The 23,623-nt window shown below is 38.8% G+C and overlaps 1 protein-coding gene across 2 annotated transcripts; it reads left to right on the top strand.

Annotated features, from left to right (window-relative positions):
* Positions 1–982: 982 nt before the first annotated feature.
* upf2 (UPF2 regulator of nonsense mediated mRNA decay) lies at positions 983–23,310 on the top strand. Of its 2 annotated transcripts, none has more exons than XM_054624557.1 (21): positions 983–1,070; positions 2,500–2,868; positions 3,825–4,604; positions 5,203–5,363; positions 5,455–5,646; positions 5,736–5,888; positions 5,981–6,084; positions 6,196–6,281; positions 6,729–6,837; positions 7,037–7,150; positions 7,243–7,359; positions 7,744–8,133; positions 9,522–9,797; positions 10,622–10,805; positions 13,676–13,830; positions 14,076–14,180; positions 14,272–14,370; positions 15,357–15,530; positions 17,645–17,786; positions 18,533–18,653; positions 21,515–23,310. In XM_054624557.1, the coding sequence occupies exons 2-21, from the start codon at positions 2,501–2,503 to the stop codon at positions 21,519–21,521; spliced, it is 3,837 nt and encodes a 1,278-aa protein (XP_054480532.1). In that variant the 5' UTR covers positions 983–1,070; position 2,500; the 3' UTR covers positions 21,522–23,310. The 2 variants fall into 2 exon arrangements, with proteins under 2 accessions (XP_054480532.1, XP_054480531.1); XM_054624556.1 differs by having other exon boundaries at positions 21,512–23,310.
* Positions 23,311–23,623: the final 313 nt, after the last annotated feature.

The following is a 23,623-nucleotide window of genomic DNA, read 5'->3' as shown; positions in this document are numbered from 1 at the left end:
TCAACTGAAGATCCAGTTTAATTTAAACTGTTTTAAATTAAATTAAATCACATTTCAGGTTAGTTTTGATTTAACACTGTAATCAATTAAATCCGTGTAGATATATTTTTTTGCCCAAATATAACTGTAAAAATATTTTTTGTAAAATGTACATGAGTATATATATATATATTATATATATATATATATATATATATATATATATATATATTTATATATATATTATTATTATTATTATTTTTTATTTTTCCAAACCAGGTTTACCTTTGCACCACTCTGCATTTATGTTTTACAAATTAAATTAAATTGTTTGTGATTTTATTTATTTTTTTAGAACTCAAAGCCCTCAGAAAAATCATGGGTTCAAGTAAAATGCTAATAGAAAAAAATTTAAAATATATTGTTTTGCCCAAATATAACTGTAAAAATATGTACATTCCTGATTTTTTTACATGAAAATATAAATATATAATTTAAATATATATATTTATTGCCCATATATATAATTTATATATTATTATTATTTTTTTGTACATAACAAATAAATGACGTCACTTTGTACATGAAATATATATATATATATATATATATATTTATATATATATATTATATATATATATTATAATATATATATATATATATATATATATTATTATATATATATTTATATTTATATATATATATATATATATATATATATTTACATATATATTATTATTTATATATTATTATTATATTTTTTGTGATTTGGCCCTCAAGAGGCCAAATAACAAATAAATGACGTCACTAGCTGCCGTGAGCATTGCCTGTCAAAGTGACGCAATTTAAATCTTTAAAATGTTTAAAGTACAAAAATAAAAAAAGTTAAAATCATGTCTTCAAGTAAAATGCTGTGATAAGAAAAGTCTGAATTTAAATATATATTTTAATACCCATATATAACTTAAAAACATTTTATTTTAATATATTTTCAGTAAGGCATAATCTGTAGACCCTACATGAGGGGTCCTTCCGCGGTTCACACGGAAACCAGCGCTATTGACCGATGTTTGTTATGCTACAATTAGCAGGTAAACCTCGTCACGTTACGCTGATTTTCACGCACAAAATAACCGCTAAACGTTTATTTATGACGTATATTATATAAAAGTTGACACTGCGATGACGTAACGCCAGCGAGCTTCCGGTTAAACGCCGTCAAAACGTTTGTTTACATCGTGCGTTCGAGCATGCTAACGGCGCTAGCATTAGCTTTAGCATGCTAACGCTACTCCCTGTGCAGCTAAGCTAGGCGGCTAACTGAGAAGGTGGATTGATATAATGAGTGTTTTTTTGCATTTATCTGTTATTTTATCTGCTTTATATGTTTGTTTGTGGTTTAATATAACATAATGTTGTGTTTGTTTCACATTCAGCAGCTCTAAGAGGCCATTTAAAGCCTTTATTTACCTTAAGATAAGGGCATTTCCTCCACACTTAAAGGGGGAAACTTCATCCAGATGATTACAGATCAACACATCTGGACACACCTGGTTTCTACTGGACAGGAAGGGGATGAAAAGCTGTCAAATGAAAGGAGCTGAAGCTGTCACACAGATGAAATAGAGTAAAAAACAGAGAAATATATAAGAAAAAAATGAAATAATCATAACAATAACAACATTTGATCTTGTACTTTACCTTCACGAATACAAAGAAAGAGTCGTACAGCTTTAATATTTATTTATATCAAGTCACACAATCCAATAACCTCGTAATTATTACATTTTAATCACAATAATCCTGTTTTCTTGGATAAATAAATACATTTAAACCAAAAGATCATTTAATGATAATTTACAGATATTTTGAAGGTGTTTCCAAGAATCAGAAATACAAATTCTCTCTGCTGTAGAAAGACAAATTTCCCTGCTCCGGTGACATTTACTCTCTTATCTTAAAACTCCAAACAATTATTAAGTTTTTGCTGTTAGATAAGATAAGATAATCCTTTATTAGTCCCGCAGCGGTGACATTTACAGGATTACAGCAGCAGAGAGGATAGTGCAAACAAGAGACATAGTAAAAAAACAAAACAAACAAGATCAAAAATAAGTATTATAAATAAGCAAATGAGCAATAAAAAAACATTACTTCATGCCCTTATTGATGGTGGTTGATGTTTTAGCCCTTTTTGTAAAACACAGGTGTTATTTTGTATCAGAATATAAAAGACTGAAAAGAAAACAACATCGGAAAGAAACCTCAGTTAACACAAATAAAGCTGATTATTAAATGTTGGTTCCATGGTAGAAATTCAACAAGAAGATTGACAACGACATTTATTTTAATTGGATTAGGACAATTGAAAAAAAAAAAAAAAAAAAGGTTTAAATATGTTTAAACCTGTGTATGTCTATTGTGCAATAGACAGAATATCTATGAATTCAGATGTTAGAAGAGGTTTAAGCATTAACGAGGTACCTTCATAAACAACCTGTTTTTGTTCTCTTTCCTCAGTATGCCTGCTGAACGCAAGCGCTCAGTAAACATGGATGAGAAAGACGTTTGCACCTTCAGCGGCAAGGAGAAAGAGAAGGACAGAGATGGTGATAGAAGACCGGGGTCCGCCCGAGACAAAGCAAAAGACGAGGCCAAAATGAGCGGCAAGAAAGACAGCGGCAAGGAGGAGAAGAGGAAGCGCCTGGAGGAGGAGAAGAAGAAGAAGGAGGAAAAGGAGCGGAAAAAGAAAGAGGAGGAAAAACAGAAAGCGGAGGAGGAGCAGAAGAAGAAAGAGGAGGAGGAGAAGAAACAGCAGGAGGAGGAGGAGAAGAAACAGCAGGAGGAGGAGGCCAAAAGACAGCGTGAGGAGGAGGCAGCTCTCCTGAAGTGAGTGGTGGTGAACTTTGCTGCTGTCGTGTTTAAAGCCTCGTTTTACTGCCGTTACGCCTCAACTCCAGATTAATGCTATTTGATTTATCTTCTCAGTCACATGTCATTCATGATACACATGCCATCAGATTCATCGTGATCAATGTGTGGATAAACCTAATTTACCTTCCTTATAAATTCTGACTTTTCCTGTTAATCATCACATATGGGAGTTTACTTTAGTGTCAAAGTAATGCAGCGATAGTTTTCTGTGCAAACAGGAGCTGCTAATAGCACGTTTTTTATTAGTTTTCATGGTACACATTTGCCAAAATGTTAGCAAATATAGGGGGGGAAAACTGAGTGTAAGCCCACAGCTAAGCCACAGACTCCATGGCAGCTTAATTATCCCAAAAAGAAGTAATAAATGGAATAATAATTGGAGGGAAAAAGCCATTAATATTGTTTTTTCTTTTGTCCACTATCGGTAGATATAATTTCTACTCTTCAGAATGTCCAGTTGACACCGACACTCTCCTCATCCTTAATTTTCATAAACTGTTCCTCGAACATGTAAAGGCATTTCTTATTCTGAGAATAGTGTTTGTCATTCTGTCTAAGACATGGAGTGAGCTCCTGTAAGGTTCTAAAGGTACTTTATTGTGTGCTTTATCAGAAGACAGACACTAGCTTGACCCATAGATGTAAAACAACTTTACAGCCTTTTAAATTTAAGAAACGAGTGTAGTTACAAAGCTGTGGGAAGGTGCCGGTCTGTACATTGTTATTGTTTGACAGCATTTTAATATCAGGACATAAAAGGAAGTGATGCATTTACTGTTGCAATACTTCAGCTTTATGTCTTCTGCATTCCAATCACATGACCCTAAAAAAAGTCAAACCCAATGCTAGTACCCTCTGTTTTACTGTTGTCTTCATCATGTACCTTTCTCCATGTCACCTCCCTTCTGCAGGGAAAAGGAGGAGGGACATCAGCTGCACCAGGAGGCCTGGGAGCGCCACCAGTGCAGGAAGGAACTCCGCAGCAAGAACCAGAACGCCCAAGAGGGTCGGCCCGAGGAGGCCTTCTTCAGCCGCCTGGACTCCAGCCTGAAAAAGAACACCGCCTTCGTCAAGAAGCTGCGCACGCTCACCGAGCAGCAGCGAGACTCGCTCTCCAACGACTTCGGCTCGCTGAACCTCAGCAAGTACATCGGCGAGGCCGTGAGCTCCGTCGTGGAGGCCAAGCTGAAGATCTCCGACGTGGGCTGCGCCGTCCACCTGTGCTCGCTCTTCCACCAGCGGTACACCGAGTTCGCCCCGTTGCTGTTGCAGGCGTGGAAGAAGCACTTCGAGGCGAGGAAGGAGGAGAAGGCGCCCAACGTGAGCAAGCTGCGCACAGACCTGCGCTTTATCGCCGAGCTTACCATCGTCGGCCTCTTCACCGACAAGGAGGGGCTGTCGCTGATCTACGAGCAGCTGAAGAACATTATCGGGACGGACAGGGAGACGCACACCCACGTGTCGGTGGTGATCAGCTTCTGTAAGCACTGCGGGGACGACATCGCCGGTCTGCTGCCTCGCAAGGTGAAACTGGCCGCGGATAAGTTCGGCCTGGGCTTCCCTCCCAGCGAGATCATCACCACCGAGAAGCAGCAGCCCTTCCAGAACCTCCTGCGGGAGTACTTCACCTCGCTCACCAAGCACCTGAAGAAGGACCACCGCGAGCTGCAGAACACCGAGAGGCAGAACAGGTGAGTGTGTGACCCACGGTCAAGCTTTGTTTATACTCAATGCGCTGTTTGCTGCATTATTCTCCAGGACAAACAAACTAAATGAACTGTGAAGAATCAAATAGACAACGATAATAATCTAGAGATCTGCCCATAGACTGGAGATGAAACCGGCAAAAAGCAATAAACCAACCTCCACAATGCTGAGGAGGGATTGTAATTATCTTTAAACTCATATCTCATATTTATGGACTACTTTATTGCCTTTTTACAAGCCCTGTTAAGAAAAAGGTCAGTTATTGAATGCCTTATAAAGAAAAGAAGGTTAAATATCCTGTAAACTATTTGATTTGGCTGCAAAATAATTACTGAAAGGAAGATTTTTAAAACCTCCTGTTTCTAAAGAATCTACAAACAAATGTAAAAAGTGTTTTTATTAGTGAACTATTTCAGACAGTTGTGTGATCGTGCACACGCCAAATTACTATAGTCTTAATATATAATATGCACGACCAAGCGATGCGATGTAACTACTTAATTTGTTTGAATTACATCATCGCGCCCGCCTCACAATAAGCTTTAATGCTCCCTGGTCACTTTTTTGTCTCTTCCTCTTCAGGCGTATCCTACATTCCAAAGGCGAGCTGAGCGAGGACAGACACAAGCAGTATGAAGAGTTTGCCACTTCCTACCAGAAGCTGCTGGCCAACACTCAGTCTCTGGCTGACCTGCTGGATGAAAACATGCCCGAGCTGCCTCAGGACAAGACCGTGCAGGAGGGTGAGTGTCCTAGTTCAATTAAAAATGTTCCTTTAAGCATGTTTGTTCTTTTATTTTACGTATAATGATTGTGTCCTCTCTGTTCCCTCAGAGCACGGCCCCGGCATCGACATCTTCACCCCCGGTAAGCCCGGAGAGTATGACCTGGAGGGGGGGATCTGGGAGGACGAAGACGCTCGGAACTTCTACGAGAACCTGGTGGACCTGAAGGCCTTCGTCCCCGCCATCCTCTTCAAGGACAACGAGAAGAGCAGCCAGGGCAAAGACAAGGACGACGCCAAAGGTACGTTTGATGAATCGCACAGACAAGAGAATCACACAGAGGGTGTTGTTTGTTTGTTCTGACTGTGCTGCTGTTACCGTCTGGTTCAGATGGCAAAGACGCCAAGGACGCGGCCAGCACCACCACCGAGGAGCTGGAGCTGGAGCTGGAGGCTCTGGACATCGCAGATGAACCTCTAGAGCTGGAGGGACCAGAGGAGGCGGAGAGCGAAGAGCTGGCCAAGAAGCTGCTGGATGAGCAAGGTAAACACGAGCCTCTTTCACAAAAGCAACGCCGTTCTTTAAACGTTAGCGTGGTGAGACGTGTTTTTTTTAATGAACCTTTATTTTTGTAGAACAAGAGGATGAAGAGGCCAACACCGGGTCACACCTGAAGCTGATCGTGGACGCCTTCATCCAGCAGCTCCCCAACTGTGTCAACAGAGACCTCATCGACAAGGTGAAGAGAAACAAACAAAGTGGCCTCCTTATTGTTCTACGACAAAATGATGATTAACTCTTCTGTATGATAAATACTTACATGGCAGGTTGATAATCTTGTGTCTTGCAGGCTGCCATGGACTTCTGCATGAACATGAACACCAAATCCAACAGGAGGAAGCTGGTCAGAGCTCTCTTCACCGTCCCTAGGCAGAGGTAAAGCTATGCAAACTATATACATTTGATGACCTCGAGTATGGAGATAACGTTGGTCTTTATATGGTTTTAAACAGCTGCAGTCATTCTTAAAGCTGCACGAATTAATATTTTTATTTTAGCAGCGGATCACATGAGAAGCATTTTAGCTTCTTTCACCTCATTGTTTTGATAAATCTTCTTAGAGACTAGCTGGTGAACATAGAGGAGCATTTAGCAGCTAAAAAGAAAAATATTTCTCTTTAAAGACACCTCACAAATATATACTTTCATGTTCAACATAAGAGAGATAGTAGATACATTCACTGTTGGTTTGGCTCTTTTCATGAGATTTATGGTCCATAAGACACCTGTAGAATACTGCCTTCCTTGTACTGTACCTCCAAACACCACTAGGGGGAGCCATCATCATAGTTTATAGTCTGAAGACTCTTTGTCCTCTCTCAGGTTGGACCTTCTGCCCTTCTACTCTCGTCTGGTGGCGACTCTTCATCCGTGCATGTCAGACGTGGCTGAGGACCTCTGCTCCATGCTGAAGGGAGACTTCAGGTTTCATGTAGGTCCTCGTATTGTTGCTGAATAATATACTTAGTTTAGTAATTATTGAGTTTATCGTGACTAAATAGACGCTCTGAAACTAATGTATTTAACAAACCATCCAAGAAATCCTGCAGAAGCAAACTTTTCCCCAATGTTCAGAGTTACAAAGTAGAATTTCTTTAAATGATTTTGTTGTGCTGATGTTTGTTTTGTAGATTCGGAAGAAGGACCAGATCAACATCGAGACAAAAAATAAAACGGTCAGATTTATCGGTGAACTGGCAAAGTTCAAGATGTTCACCAAAACCGACACGCTTCATTGTCTCAAGGTGAGAACGGAGGCTTTCATTTGTTATTTTTGAGCTGTGAATTAAATGAAGATAATAATAATATAAAATGTCTGTGTTTGTGTCCCAAACAGATGCTGCTGTCTGACTTCACCCATCACCACATCGAGATGGCCTGCACGCTGCTGGAGACCTGCGGCCGCTTCCTCTTCAGATCCCCCGAGTCTCACCTGCGTACCAGCGTCCTGCTGGTTAGTAAACCGTTTTCAGCGACTCTGTTTTTGTTGTTTTTTAAGCTGAAACCCAGAAAGACTCAACAAACAAAACATAAAGTCTCTTTCTACCAAAGTGATTGTCGAACAAGCGTCCGAAACTCCCTTCTTACACCGTAGCAACATTTTTGTGCTTATATTTTAGTTATTGTTATTGTGTATTTTAAACTTTTTTTTTTAACTTATTTAATATTCTTTACTGTGTTAATACTTATTTCCAATATTTTTTTGATCTTGCTTGTTTACTATGTCTCTTGTTTGCACTATCCTCTCTATCCTCTCTCTCTTTCCCAGCCGTGAAATGATAAAGGATTATCTTATCTTATCTTATAAACAGCTGATATTTTCCTTTCTACATTCCAGGAGCAAATGATGCGTAAGAAGCAGGCCCAGCATCTGGACGCCCGCTACGTGACCATGGTGGAGAACGCCTACTACTACTGCAACCCTCCGCCCATGGAGAAGACGGTGAGGAAGAAGAGGCCGCCGCTGCAGGAGTACATCCGCAAGCTGCTCTACAAGGACCTGTCCAAGGTCACCACGGAGAAGGTGCTCAGGCAGATGCGCAAGCTGCCCTGGAATGACCCCGAGGTCAAGAGCTACCTGATCTGCTGCATGGTCAACATCTGGAACGTCAAGTACAACAGCATTCACTGCGTGGCCAACCTGCTGGCCGGCCTGGTGGCCTACCAGGAGGATGTGGGCATCCATGTGGTGGACGGAGTGCTGGAGGACATCCGGCTGGGCATGGAGGTAAGAAGAGATGCACGAATACTTGTTTCTTTAAATTTCTGCACTGGTGAGGCCAAAACAGTCAGGTTAGTTTATGTAACAGGACAGGAAGAGAAACCGAACCAGTTTTTAATCTTTGTTGACAGTTTAGACAGCTGAGTGATGAGGACGTCCATGTTGTTACTGTCATGAATGTGAAGAACGCCGCTACATGCTGCGGGACACAGGAGAATGCCGTCTGGCTTCATCCTGAGCTGAAGTTATGTCAGCATTTGAAGTTGACGGATCCACAACGCTGACAACAGAGTGGCAACATGTCACAATATTGACCAAGTTAGAAAAGAAGCGTTTGTCTCGATTCTACTCTCTAGAAGATCCCAAAATCGGACCAACCAGCAGAGTCCAACTAACGGTCCTTATATTGTTTTTCATTTGAAACAGCAATTAGCACAGTAAGATAATTCAAACTTTAATATTTGGCTATGAGGAAAAGCTTTTCAAATATGCAGACAGTCGGTCGTAAAAGCTTTGATGACACATTTACTGGCTCCAAAATCTGATCAACTTCATGTTGTGAAGTGAACGCGATGAACTCTCTAATAAACTAACAAGCAAACTGTTCTGTTTGAAATAAGTAGCAGAATTTTGTACATTTTCTGTTTGATAACAGATCATAACAGTTGCTGATTCATTTTCTGTCCAGCTATTAATCAATTGTTCCAACTCTCATTTCACACTTAGAATAATAATAAGAAAAATGTAGTCTGTATTGAATCTGATTAAAAAAGATTGCGTACAAAAAAAGGAATAAATTCCCCCCAAAAGGTCGCACACTGTTTTATACAGAAGAGTATGAACGCCGAGCATAAGGGAAAATAAATGAGAGGAGGAAGATTTCTTTTTTTTGTTGTTGCATTTAGAGAATAAACTCGAAATGTTTGGGAATAACGTTGAACTTTTGAGAATAAATCAAACTACTAGCTTTATTGCATATACTGACATTTTTTGTAGACAATTTGACATTATTTTTGAAATGCAGATAAAAGAAAATCTTCTAATCTCATTTCTTTCAAACATTTATTATTGTGGCTACATGATCGAAGTTTCTTAGTTAAATATTTCCTTTTTCTGCTAATTTATATTTCTAAATCTTGACAGCCGTAGTAACCAACAGTATATCAAATAGTTAAATCAGCTCCACCAGCTACGTTTAAATTCTTTTAACATGTTTATGTATCAGTGATAACGATAATAAACCAGTAACAATATATTTAATAATAATATACATCTGATAGGAGCCAATCTGCTGCATAAAGAGTACTTTTAATTGTAATTAAAGTAAGTATTTTTCCAGTATTGTACGACTACTTTAGCGTAATCATCATTCTACCCCCTCCGTTTATTTCCAGGTCAACCAGCCGAAGTTCAACCAGCGGCGGATCAGCAGCGCCAAGTTCCTGGGCGAGCTCTACAACTACCGCATGGTGGAGTCAGCCGTCATTTTCCGCACCCTCTTCTCCTTCATCTCCTTCGGGATCAACCTGGACGGCAGCCCGAGCGCCCTGGACCCTCCGGAGCACCTGTTCCGCATCCGCCTGGTCTGCACCCTGCTGGACACCTGTGGACAGTACTTTGACCGCGGCTCCAGCAAGAAGAAGCTGGACTGTTTCCTCATCTACTTCCAGGTACGTTTCTCCTTATCCCCCCTTTAGTCCCGTATCTTTGTCTTTCTGAGGTTGGGACTAGTGATATTGTCTGATATTAATAAAAAGATCATTAAACACATTCAGGAGTTTAGTAAATTAAGATTTGGGACATTTTCAATCATTACCTTTTTACGTCAGAATCAGCTTTATTGGCCATGTATGTGTGTACACACAAAGTTTTTCTCTGGTTTTTCTGTTGCTTTCAAAAGACAAATAAACAAAAACAAGGAAAACAAAGTAGAACAAAAGTAAGCCTAAACATTTAACTGCTATGTACAAATATGAGATTGTAATGTCAAAAATTTGCAAGAAAAAATACAATTTTCTTATCTAATTATACTTTGCAAAAAGGAAATGATAGTGCAGAATCAACATATGATCATAAGGAACCAGACTTTGATGAAACATTGCTGTGAATGGGGCTCATTCAGAAGAAAACAACACACTGATTTTAGTTGTTTTCTCATAAATTTGTGTTTTTTCTTGTAAATTTACCTCTTTACTCTCAGAGAATATCCACGTTTTTTCCTCAAAAATGTATGACTATAACCTTGTAAATTCTAAGTATTTTTTGGAATATTACTTCTGGCTTTTTTACCTCGATTGGCCCTAATATTCCATCGTTAAAATGTGTTTTATGAGATCCTTTATGCCTCTCAGGCCTCATGTTCTTGTTTATACATGTGACTCTCTGTAATCGACCTTACGCTAACATTTTTTCACGATAAAGAGATGATGTATCGCAAGAGACTTTCTTATCAATCTAAAGGTCAGATGAATAAAAACAATGTGTGTGTCTGCAGCGGTACATCTGGTGGAAGAAGAGCACCGAGGTTTGGACCAAGGACCACCCGTTCCCCATCGACATCGACTACATGATCACCGACACCCTGGAGCTCCTCCGGCCCAAGATGAGGCTCAGCTGCTCCCTGGAGGAGGCCACCAAGCAGGTCACCGACCTGGAGAGGGAGGTGCTCGTCAAACTAGGTAGGAGCTCGTCTAAATATAAACGCAGGAGGAAGAAGTCTGTATCCGGCGCGTGGTGACGGATGTGAGTGTTTGAGTAGCAGCTGGTGGAGCCGGTGGAGCTGCTCTCCGTCATCCCGGCCGGGCAGCATTCCTCTCTGCGTAGGAGGAAGATCCAGCTGCATCACTTCTCGCTCCGCTTTATCTATCAGACAGGTTTTTGTTTTTTTTAGGTTCCTGGAAACGCACACACATGCCGAACACATGCACTCACTAGAAACGAGCCGAATCCAGTTTTCAGGAATGTTAATTATGAATTATAATAGTCTGAAGTCCAATGCAGAGTTCTGTCTGTACAGAGAGTTTCATTTACGCGACTCAGATTTGTCTTCAACAATAAAAGTATTGTGCGTCGTTTGACAGAAATGGAATTTACAACTACTTTAATTAATCAATTAATCGCATTTAAAAGTCATTTCATATACAAATGTGCAAAACTATGTTGTCAGATCAGTCTTGATAATTAATGAATAAACACAGAAGAATTCACAAACGTATTCTATGACTTATGTATAAATGACTAAAAGTAAAACAAAAAAATGTAATAATAATATTCACAATTATATTTCAGATGCACACAAACATTTTTAAATAATGTGTATATATTTATATTATATATACAAATATATATATATATAAATATATATATTGTATATAAATATATATATATATATATATTATATATATATTTCTGAGAGAGAGAAATGTAAAACAAAATCCTCATTTAAAGTTAATTCACAATTATATTTCTGATGAACACAACCATATTTCTTGTTTTTAAATAATGTCCATATATTTATATTATATATAAATACATATATATCATATATATTTTCTGATGCACACAAATCATATTTAACTCACATGCTGTCCATTTCTTCTGATCCTCCTTGAGATGGTTCTACTCCTTCATTGGAGTCCAGCTGTGTTTAATTAAACTGATTGGACTTGATTAGGAAAGGCACACACCTTTCTATTACATAAATGTAATAGAAATCCACAAAGGTATGTTTTAAAAAATGTATTGAATTTTTTAATTACATTTTTGGGGGGATGTTCACGGTTCATTTTGATTGATCTTGGGGTTCGATGTGGCAGCGTCTTTAAAGATTAAAAAAAATGGTTTACAATTTCTTTACTGTGTTAAAACCTTTTAGTCAGGTTTTTATTGGACTATAGAAGCAGATACCTTTTTATATGTAGTGTTTCAGGAGTGTACAAACAAAGGAGACATGAGTAAATGAGCAGGGAAAGAGAGAGAGGAGGAAGAAGGAAACGTCTCCCTCAGCTCATTGAGAAACACTGGCTTTGCTGGTTTCAACCCCGATACCTTAGTTTCAAGATGTTCACTGTGAATGTTTAGAGAAGAATGTAAACAGCAGCTCCTCCCTCTGAGAGAAGGAAGCTGTGAGACGGACTGGAGACGAGAAGTACTCAACAATGTAACGATACTCCATCACACGTTAAAGTCCTGCATTCAAATGGTTTTAGTAGGAAAATGTACATTTCTTTCTTTTAAAATTTTTAATTTGTCTGTGTAAATGCATATGGCATACATTTAAAGCATGGATGTGAGTTTCTTATTTTAAGTATTTTTTTTATATATATACATATTTGAAAAAGTTCAACCTCCTGGGAAAATTTTAAATCAACTTGAGGACAAAAATGTTCCCATTAAAGCCATTACAACATAATATAATGCCTTCTATTTGACCAGGCTTTCAATCTAGAGCTTCAAAATCATAGTTTTGACTATTTTTCACCAGATTTATCAATTTTCTTATGATTACACAATGGGGCAAGTACATGCTGTTTTCCTGGTGTCCACTAGGGGCATCACTGCTGTATTATGGAGCACTGCACTGTTGGGGGCAATGCAACAAAATCAATGTATTTGCTAGTCATTGACATAGCTTAGACTTGAATAAAATATTATTCATGCTAGCATATAGTGTAATAGCAAAACAATTTTTATGTTTTGGATGACTTTATGTAAACAAACTTAGCATTTAAAGGGTTTAAATTCTTAAAAAATGTATAGATTCATAGTTTGTTGAAAGACTTATCTCAGTGGAAGTGGAAAATAATATATAATGTTATGGCAGTTTTTGACGTGAAAATGTTTGTCCTTAAAGTATTTAAAGTAAATTAAATATTCTATATATTAATACTACTGCATCAATGTTAGGGCAGCATGTAAAATGAAGAATTTATTCTTTATTTGTTTTTAATGTTATATAAGAGGGTGTTACTCCTTTGTGTCTCAAACAATTATTTAAATTAAACAGTAAGACAAGGAGGCCAAACTGGTTTTATCTTTTATAAAAGTGTGTGTGTGTGTGTGTGTGTGTGTGTGTGTGTGTGTGTGTGTGTGTGTGTGTGTGTGTGTGTGTGTGTGTGTGTGTGTGTGTGTGTGTGTGTGTGTGTGTGTGTGTGGCAGAGAAAGTGATTGATGAGGCCCCCTGAGCTGAACAGTGGAGTCATTGTTAAACCTTTCATACTTTAACGGGTATCGGGCATTCCTCCGTCACACAACAACCTGATCTTCAACCTCGCACCGCCTGCCTGACTTCATTCTTCTTGTTCCTTTTTTTTTCTTTCACCACAATCCCATAATTAGATTCTTTTATTGGCCGCACTTATTAGCGCAGTAGAACACACTAATGAGCCGATAATTCCTTCCCGAGTATTTTCTCTATTTATAACCGAGGCTTTTGTTTTCTGCTCTCCCGGTTTGGGCTTTGAGGTATTTATGATGTAATCCGTCACAACCTCCTGTGTGTAATCTGTGTTTTAATGCAGAATATTTTGTGTTTTTTCTTGTCGTGAAGGTCTGGCCATGGAGAGGGACGGGCGATCGAGCGCCATGAGCGAAGGGGAGGTGCTCGACGAGGAGGACGACGACGGCGACGACGACGAGGAGGGCGGCGCCGAGACCGAGGAGCAGTCGGGCAACGAGAGCGAGATGAACGAGCAGGAAGAGGATGTGAGTTTGTGATGATGATGATGATGATGATGATGATGATGATGATCTAACTCTTCAAAAACGTCCTGTTTGTCTGCTCGCCTTGTTTCTGAAACCGTAACTATGAATGTGATCCGGGTGTGACATCAGAATGAATCATATTGGTTTAAATTCTACATCATGATGTCATAAAATAACAAACCTAGAATCACATATTCGTCACTCTCATTGGCTAAATTCCCCCCCCGTCACTTGTTTCTCCACAGGAAGGGTCCGAGAACGAAGAGGAGGAGAGGGAGGAAGAGGAGGAGGAGAACACCGACTACCTGACCGACTCCAATAAAGAAAATGAGACTGATGAGGAGAACAACGTAAGATCAAACATGTCCACATGAACAGCTGTAGACGAGAGATAATCAGTGATATAAAGATTGTTTAATGTGCCGCGTCGTGTGTTTTTAGGAGGTCACCATCCGCGGCGGTGGACTGAAGCACGTGGCGTGTGCTGAGGACGAGGACTTCATTCAGGCTCTGGATAAGATGATGCTGGAGAACCTGCAGGTATGACGTCAACATTTCACCTGTGGGCTGAAATGTGTAAAAAGACAGGTTCATATATTTCTGTCTGTCTTTAAACAAACGACAGGCGACGATTTCAATTGTTGAAACAGATTTTGTTTGCTATAATTATTCCATTTGTTTATACTGAACATTTAAACATCTATTTTATTCTCTTTAATTGATGATTCAGCAGTGAGGAAGGGAGTCTGGTGCTCGGAAACAATACCACTTTTGTCCACAGGGGCCACCAAAATCAATGAAAAATTTAAAGTTCCTCGAAGTTGCTTAAATCAGATCAAGTCTTTTTAGTATGTTTGTTTAATGTAGATATATATGTTAATCAACATCTTTCTTGGACATATCATTTAGTTTTCATTTAGTGCTACTCTTATATACTTTGTTTTATTTTATTGTCTTATTTTAATCTCATTTGAAATATTTCAATATTTGTTCGTACATTTTCCGTATTTAATAATCACAGTAAAGCTCAAACTGTGTGCCTTTTTGCTTCCCTGTTGAGCTGCAGAAGGATAGTAACAAATAGAAGGAATTAAGTACTAAAATGTCTGTAAATATAGAAGATATCCACTTAATTGGTTTTACTCAGACTGCTGAAACCATATTTAGCACATTAGAATATGAACTTTTCAATACTTCTTTGCACAAAACAAAGACTGTGGATTTTGACCACCATCCCTTACACTGAAAGTGAATTTAAAGGCGACATTTTGATGTCCAATATGAACACAAGGAACGATTACAGCAAGAAAACCTGTTTAAATATACATATGAGCGCCTGGCTGAATAACAGAAACACCTCTCTGCTCCTAAGAAACCTCTGAAACAGTTTCAACATCAACTGAACACAACCGCCTCCATGAAATGAGGATTTATGGCCACAGTGAAACATTTATAGTCCTGCTGTATCTGTGAAACATTACGCTTTGAACCCAACATCTCTTCTTTTTTTGTTGTTGATCCTGCAGCAGCGCAGCGGCGAGACGGTGAAGGTGCACCAGCTGGACGTGGCCATTCCTCTGCAGCTGAAGAGCCAGCTGAAGAAAGGCGGCAACAGAGAGCCGTGCATCGGCGAGAGCGAAGCCGACATCTCCGACACCATGCAGTTTGTCATGCTGACACGCAAAGGCAACAAGCAGCAGGTAACGTGCACGGAGGACGTATTCACACATACAGTATAAACAACTTTTCAGCACCTTTTTAGGGCAGATTAAAGGTTAAAAATAATCAATGGTGGAGGAAATATTCAGGTATTTTAATTAAGTTAAAATAGCAATACTACAGTGTAAAAAGCTCTGTGAAAAGTAAAACTCCTGCCATTAAAATCTAGCTAAAAGTACAAAAGTATTAAAATATACTTTAAAGATCATCTGAAGGTTTAACAAAAACTGAATATTGCCGTGGAATATAAAGTTTTCTTTTTATTAACTGTCGGTGTGACAAATCTAAATCTAGATTATGACAGAATAGTACGATTTTTTTTCTAGTTCCTAATCATATAAATACATGGGTTTTGCTGCTAATATTTGTGTTATTGATACAGCAAATACAAATTTAATTGCAGGAACTGAACTTCAGTTTTATGAACTGTGTATAAATGACAGAACATCGGATACACTTTCAGTTCCTCCTACAGAAACCTCTCACACACACAGTCTGACTGAACCCAGGAATAATATTGACTCTGGACTTGTGTGTGTGTGTGTGTGTGTGTGTGTGTGTGTGTGTGTGTGTGTGTGTGTGTGTGTGTGTGTGTGTGTGTGTGTGTGTGTGTGTGTGTGTGTTTGTGTGTTTGTGTGTGTGTGTGTGTGTGTGTTTAGTCAAGCTGCAGCGGTGGAATGTGTGGTTTGAGGGCAGAGACTGGTTCTTGTTCTGCAGCAGGGTGTGTCCAGCTTTTTTTTTTTTTTTTTTTTTTTTGAGGGTTTAAAAGAACGTTTCAGTCCAAACGGCTTCACGTTTGTTTTAAAGGACGAGCGAAGAAAAATAACAAAAATCACTTTTTCATATGAAAGTTTTGGAAAAGAACAGAGAATATCTCTGGAGGTGTCTGGATGGGAAATGACCTTTCTCTCTCTGTAAACAAACACTGCTGCACAAGGTCACTGTGTGTGTGTGTGTGTGTGTGTGTGTGTGTGTGTGTGTGTGTGTGTGTGTGTGTGTGTGTGTGTGTGTGTGTGTGTGTGTGTGTGTGTTTACCTGGACCCATCACTCTTCACATTTAAACCCCAGAGTTAGACGTGAAGATAGAAACCACTCTCATGTCCGTTTGGTAAATACGAAACTGCAGCCCGTTAGCTTAGCTTAGCGTAAAGACTGAAACCGGGGGGAAACAGCTAGCGTGGCTCTGTCCACAGGTGACATACAGTAACTCACCTACAAGCAACTTTACTTAATTACAAGTTTACTTAACGGGACAAGCCAGGCTAGCTGTTTCCCCCGTTTTCAGTCTTTATGCTAAGCTAAGCTAACTGCCTTGGGGCTGAATTCCCCAAGTCTGCTCTCACCAGCAAATTGGGAGGATTAGTTGGTCTAAAATGTACCCATGTTTCTTTATAACCCAACAGTAAGGACGTAGCAGATCATTCCTTTAATTTATTTCAAATGAAAGTGAGAGAGGAGTATGACTAAGGGGTTGCGTCACATTTTGGCTTTTTGTTGTTTAGAACACAAGAGAGCTTAAGGTTTTGTTTTTTAATGCCTTGTTTTGTTGGACCAACAGGCCAAAAAATCAAAGATGATTTAGTTTGCTGTAAATTAAGACAAAAAAACCACACATTTTTCAAATTTTCACGCTATTTTCTGACATTTTTAAGAACTAAATGATCTCATTGTTGATTTTTAAAATTGAAGAATGAATTGATAATGAAACTAATCCTTAGTTGCAGCACTAGCGATGTGGATTTTATAAAACAACATGTGACATGTTTGCTAAAGAAAGAGCTAACCTTCCTACCTGATAGGATTTGAGTCATTCTTTTCTTTAAATGAATAGTTGAACATTTTTGGTGTTGCGCTTATTTGCTTTCTTTCTAAAGGTTAGATGAGAAGACTGATGCCACTCCTCATGGTAACATTAGGAATGAAGCCAGTTAGCTTAGCTTAGCATAAAGACTGGAGGCAAAGGCAAACGGCACAAAGCTGACTGGCTGTTTGGAGGACATAAAAATAGTTGTGTTGTGTTTTTTTATTGTTTGTCCCAGATCCTGTGTGTCTCATGCCCGTGTGTGTTTGTGTGTTTGTGTGTTTCTGTCCACAGTATAAGATCCTGAACGTTCCCCTCTCATCCCACCTGGCGGCGAACCACTTCAACCAGCAGCAGGCCGAACAGGAGGAGCGCATGAAGATGAAGAAACTCACCCTGGACATCAACGAGAGGCAGGAGCAGGAGGACTACCAGGGTACGAGAACAGGGTTTAACTCTCAATCAATCATGGCTGAAATAACCACTGCTGCTGCTTTGTACATGTGGTGGAAGTCCCAGATATCCCGGGAAACTAAACGCCTTCTTGTCTGAGTTCATAACATCATCCAGAGGAGTATTCACTGTATCTATGAAGCCACACGTCTGCTGGTTTACTACAGCTGTATGACCCAAAAATAAACAGTTTAGCTGTGATTTAATTGCAATAAACGGATAAAAAGTATGCAGAAATAACAAAATATATATATTTATGATCTGATTAACAAAAATATTGGCATTATTGGTTTGAAATATGTATTATAAGCTGTTTAGAGTTAAACAGCTCATTATTCACATTCTTATATTTATTTTATGTTGCTGTGAAAACGTCTCCTTCAAACTACTGGATTTATTCAAGTTTTTAGCCAAAAACTACATTTTACAAGATCATGATGGCTTTATAATTTAGCTGCACCCAATACTATTTTTTACTGAGTAGAGCTTGAACGCACCACGCCAGTCAATGCAACCTCTTAACGTTTAGCTCATTGACATGCGACCTAATGAAATGCACCAAAACATGGTTAAAATTCCAGTTTTCTCCAGTCTGAACATTGTTGGAAACATTTTGAATAATGTCAGTACACAGCTTATGAAAGTATAAAACAGAGTAATTGTTGTTTTCAGATGTTTTAATGCAGAATATTGACATGTTAATAAACCTCCTGTGTCTGTGTGTTACAGAGATGATGCAGTCCCTCGCTCAGCGTCCGGCTCCGGCCAACACCAACCGGGAGCGCCGTCCTCGCTACCAGCACCCGAAAGGCGCTCCCAACGCCGACCTCATCTTCAAGACCGGAGGAAGGTGAGACGCGTTCACTGGAGCGGCCGGCCCGGCGCTCAAAAAAAACAAAAAAAAAACAACAACACCAGAAACAAACAAGCAAACAAAGCGCAGAATGTGTTGTATGTTTTCGGTGAGAGGAGTAGGAGCTCGTTATCTCACGACAGTTTGTTCCTCGTTGGTGTCTCTTTGAACAGAGTGAAAAGTGCAAGAAATGAAAGGCATGAGAAGAGAGACAGACAGGAGAGGCAAGACAGGAAAGACAAGCAGGAGAGAGACCAGAGAAATGTCACGCTGTAGGATAGAGCAGCTCGATTCCTAAGTTAGTTAGAAACAAACAAACAGAGAAAAGAGAGTTTTGAGGACTTCCTGTTTATATTTGCACTTTTAACTGATTCTGAGTTTCAGGTGCTAAAAGAGTTCAAGTGAGATTTCGAATGAGATTTGTTTTGTTTTTTAAAAGCTCTGGATATATTTGGAAAATAAAGATTACCTGAAGTTTATACTTTAACATCAACAGCACCTTGCGTGTCTTTTCTTGCTTCTGTAAAAGTGGAACGACAACACAACACGAAACCTTTTATGAATGTACTGAGGGGCTTTTATTTTGGTGAGAGGTTTTTTTTAAAAATTGGTTTATTTTAAAGAAAAAAAAGGGAGGACAGAGAAAGGAGGAGCGTGTTTACAGGTGGAGCAGAGGGTGTCATGTGTGATTTGGCTTCAGTAACAGTAAATAAACGTTTATAACCAGTATTGTGTGTAACAAAGCCTGAAATCTCTTCTTCTTTTGAGCCATTGAGCTCCATTAAAAACACATCAATGAGCCACACTGTTGTTCCTTCATCACTATTAACAAACACACTTTTTGACTCAATCACACATACGAATACTAACCTGAGCACCAAATGTGGATTCTTCCGCCCCTGAAAATAGTCCCAAATCAGGTGAACTATTTCCTCCTGCTTGTTTGTTCGATAAAGTCATCAATATTACTGCTAAAAATATATATTTGTGTTTTTAAATTTCACGTTTCCTTGCGTCACTTTCTTGTTTTGTCTTTAAACTGTAGACTTGTGCTTCATCAATACAGCAGCGTGTTTTATAACTTGCTAAATTTTACTGCTGCAGAGTTTCAACTAGAACATTTAGGTATCAATACCTAAACAGAATGTACGGAAGCCCAGAGAGGTGAAAACTCACCTGGAAGAAAATATGAATGATCCTGATGAAAAGCAAATCATGTCAGAACTTTTCTCACTTGACTCTCCGAGCTTCCGTACTTGCCTGATACTCAGTGTCAACACAGTTTTTCTACAAAAAAACCAACCCCAAAACAATTTTTAATTTAGACATATTATATATTGTTTACATTAAACACTATAATATAGATAATATAAATGATATCTGAATTAGTTTGGTTTTTTTGCCAGGTAGGTTGTCACATACAATAATTAGTATTGAACTGCAAAAGTCAACAAACAAAAATGTAGAATACAAAATTACAATAAAACTATGGCAATATTGTTTTTTTATTTAGCTTTTATTTTCTTAAGATCTTAAGGTCCGTCAAATTTATCGAAAGGCACAAAATTCATGTTTTTTCCCCAAAAGTGGCACATTTTGTAATTGCTATTTTTTAAATATAGAATGATATACATATTTGTTTATTTGATAGGGACAAAGCATGTTAACAAAAATCTGTATAAAAATACAAGATGTAAAGATGCCAGTAGTATTTACGTTTATAGTCCCGAGCTGGTTACAAAAATGGAAACATTACGATAAAAAATATACAGATACAAATATTCAAAATACCGGTACATGTCAATAATAAAAGTAAATAAGAGCGGGAAAAGGGATTTGTCAGGTTGTTTGCCATATTATTTAATATAACGTTTATTTAACTGGTTTACATTTCCTAACGTTAGCTGTAGCCAACGGTTTCTAACTTAATTTCAAAGGCGTTTTGTTTCTGCCTCATGTCTCATCATAACCTATTTTTCATCCTCACTGGTGACAAGCTGTTGCAAAAAAGGTGCCATGAGAATGTTTTTCTTTCATTCATTTTAACTAAGTTTCCGCACGTGATTCCTTTGAAAAAACATCGCTCTCATTTTAGTAAAATGCATCAGATTGGATTAACGAACTGACCCATAGAGAGGCGAAGTCCCACCCCTTCGGGTTTTCCACATGGAGACATTTCTTTTTGACTAAAGAACTGCTGAAAGAAGGTTTTGACAGGATCATCAAAATTCATCTGGACGAAAAGAAAATGTCTAAATTTTAGCACCTGCAGTTAACTTTTTTTTATTGCATTTTTTTTCACAGATGGAGAAGAAATAAAAAATTGTCTTGGCAAAACTCTTTATTTCACTTGTTCTTAAGTCAAAACACAGAAGAGAAAATCATTTGTTTCAGACTTAGAAAACAGATCACCATTCTTTTTATTTCTTAATGCGGCTCAGGGCTTCCGTACTTCCCTGATACTCACTTTAAACACACTGAAGTGAAATAACGAGCAGGACAAAAACATCCTGGTACGAAACCCAGAAGCGTCGTAGCTTCAGAGTCACGTGTGATGTCGTTACGTATTCTCGCAGTCTGATGCTAAAAACAGTTTGAAGTATCTTTACGTGAAAAATGATCTTTTAAATTGACAAACACTTGTAATTTATGGCAGAATTCAGACGGGAACCAAAATGTATTTGTCTCTTTTTGTTGTCTCTCGTACATATGTCTTTCCAGTATAAAGTCCCATGGGGGTCCACAGGAAGGGGCGGGACTTTTTTCATCTCTCTATGTCCCTCAGGAGTTGTTGGACAGACCGGGTGTCCATGTTGCTCGTCACGTCTACAGTAAATGTCTGCTCTCTCCTCCAGGAGACGCTGATTGGAGTCTGGTTCTGGGCTGATCGAGCGAGCAAGCGAGCAAGAAAAGAATGAACAAGCAAGAAAGAGAGAGAGAGAAGAAAAGAGAAGATCGGAGGGGAAGCCGGTCTAAACAGGGAACGAGTCCTCCAGACGCCCCAGAACCCCCCAGAACCCGAACACACACACTTCTTACAGTGGAGCCCGAGGAGGACAGACAAAACCAAAGGGTCAGAGGTCACGAAGGGGTCGGTGAGGGGGGGGTCAAGACAGATGGCTCTCTTTTCTTTTTTTGTCTGTTGCCTGAGATGACAAAAAAAAAACCAACAACTTGTCTGGATCAGAACTACAAAGATGGGCGAACACGTGAGCCGGGATGGCGACTGGACGGCGATGGCGGGACAGGAAGTGGGGAAACGGGATCGACCTCCCGCCACACGTCACACACACCAGGTGGAGAGAAAAAAAAAAGAGTGACTCATATTTAGGAGTTTTAAAAGTGGATCGAGATTTACACGAGACTAGTGAGCGGACATTTTCCTCTTTTTTTTGTTGTTGTTGTTGTTTTGCGACTTTTGAAGTGAAACCGGGAACACTGCACACTGTCGTCATGGCAACGCTGAGAGATGGAGATGGAGATGGAGGAGGGCGAGGTTCTAACACTGGTCATGTGTTGGTACATGAATTATGTGTTTGAAATGAGGCCGATGGTTTGAGACCCTATTGTTGATTCAGAGTGGTATGTTCTGGTTTCAATGTTAATAGTATTTGTTTGGGTAATATTCATTTGGTGACACTTTCATTTTCAAGTCTGTAAATTCCGAGAAAGAACTACATCATTTGGCACCAATTGTAGAGAAATACACGATGTTCTGAGGCAGTGATTTGATCCATTAGTCCAAAAAACTCTTTTGATTATTGGTTCATCATTTCTAACAGTTTATTCTAAAATCAAAACTACAGAGCAGTTTTTTTCAATCATTAGTTGCAGCCCTAGTATAAAAAAAGTCCTGATATTTATTACAAAATCAAATAATGTTTCCAGGATCCTGCCTATAAATAAACATTTATCATAAGCTCTTCTCTACAAAATTATCGGACATTATGAGTAAGACATAAAGAGTTACCGTCTATTCCTTCTGATATATTTCACTGCTTTTGGTAACAATACACAGATGACCTGCTGTTTTACTGACATAAATACAAATTATATTTTCACAATATATTGTCAATAACAGTAGCCTACCATCCGGTGTAGTTTTTGGAAATGGGCTGCTAACCAGAGGAGAGTTTCTCACATCTGAACTGTGAATACATGAAGCTACAGTTAGCGTAGCTTAGCACAAAGACTGTAAAAAGGGGGAACAGTTAGCCTGGCTTCATTTCAGAGATAACTAAATTATCATCGCTCCCTGGAACACAAATAAGATATTCTTAATACCAAGAAAAATCAGCGACAGAGTCACACTCGGACACTTTTCTATCTGGAGACCTGAGTTTTTTTACTTCTATCCTACTAAATGTTATTTTTCCTCTTAGAATCAGGAGCACCTAAGAGTTAGTTTTGACGATATTCACCTTGCGTTGATTTGTGAAGTGTAACGTGGTAACCTGACGATATTATTATAGATTAATTTCATCTGATAGATGGATCAGTATATTCTGCTGCATGGCTCTTTTTGTCATTTTGTGGTCAAAGCGTCCAGCGGCGTCTCTCAGTTTAGCTCCTCTGTGTCTAGATTCATTCTTTTCCCTGCACAGATAAAAAGAAGAAGCTTTCTGTGGCTTTGTGTTTCGGCTCATGACAGAATTATCACAATAAATGTATGAAGATTATCTCTGTTTGTCCGGGTTCTGTGAATGAGGTTGTGTGATTGGCCTGTTTTTGAGAGGGCGTGGCTGTTTATCGAGGTTCTTAATTACAAGGAAGCAAACGTAAATATGAATATGTTCAACACGGCTGAATTAATGTTGACCCTGATACCTTTAAAGGACGGATGCTCAGGTGCCCATATAAACATAGAAACAGGTCATTCCTCCTGCTGATGCTGGACATTTAAAAATAAACGTGCAAGAGAGACGACAATTCACAGAAAGTGTATTTCGAGTAAATTTAAGTTGGTG

Source organism: Anoplopoma fimbria, chromosome 23 (genome assembly GCF_027596085.1).
Source record: "Anoplopoma fimbria isolate UVic2021 breed Golden Eagle Sablefish chromosome 23, Afim_UVic_2022, whole genome shotgun sequence".
NCBI lineage: Eukaryota > Metazoa > Chordata > Actinopteri > Perciformes > Anoplopomatidae > Anoplopoma > Anoplopoma fimbria.
Note: the sequence above shows the minus strand (reverse complement) of the source record. Positions and strands in the feature narration are given on the sequence as shown.

Excerpts from the sequence above, each read along its gene's own strand:
- upf2 (XM_054624556.1), top strand. The coding sequence starts at position 2,501 with ATGCCTGCTGAACGCAAGCGCTCAGTAAACATGGATGAGAAAGACGTT. Across the intron at positions 6,282-6,728 it reads TTCACCGTCCCTAGGCAGAG|GTTGGACCTTCTGCCCTTCT; the intron begins GTAAAGCTATGC and ends GTCCTCTCTCAG. Across the intron at positions 13,831-14,075 it reads TGAACGAGCAGGAAGAGGAT|GAAGGGTCCGAGAACGAAGA; the intron begins GTGAGTTTGTGA and ends GTTTCTCCACAG.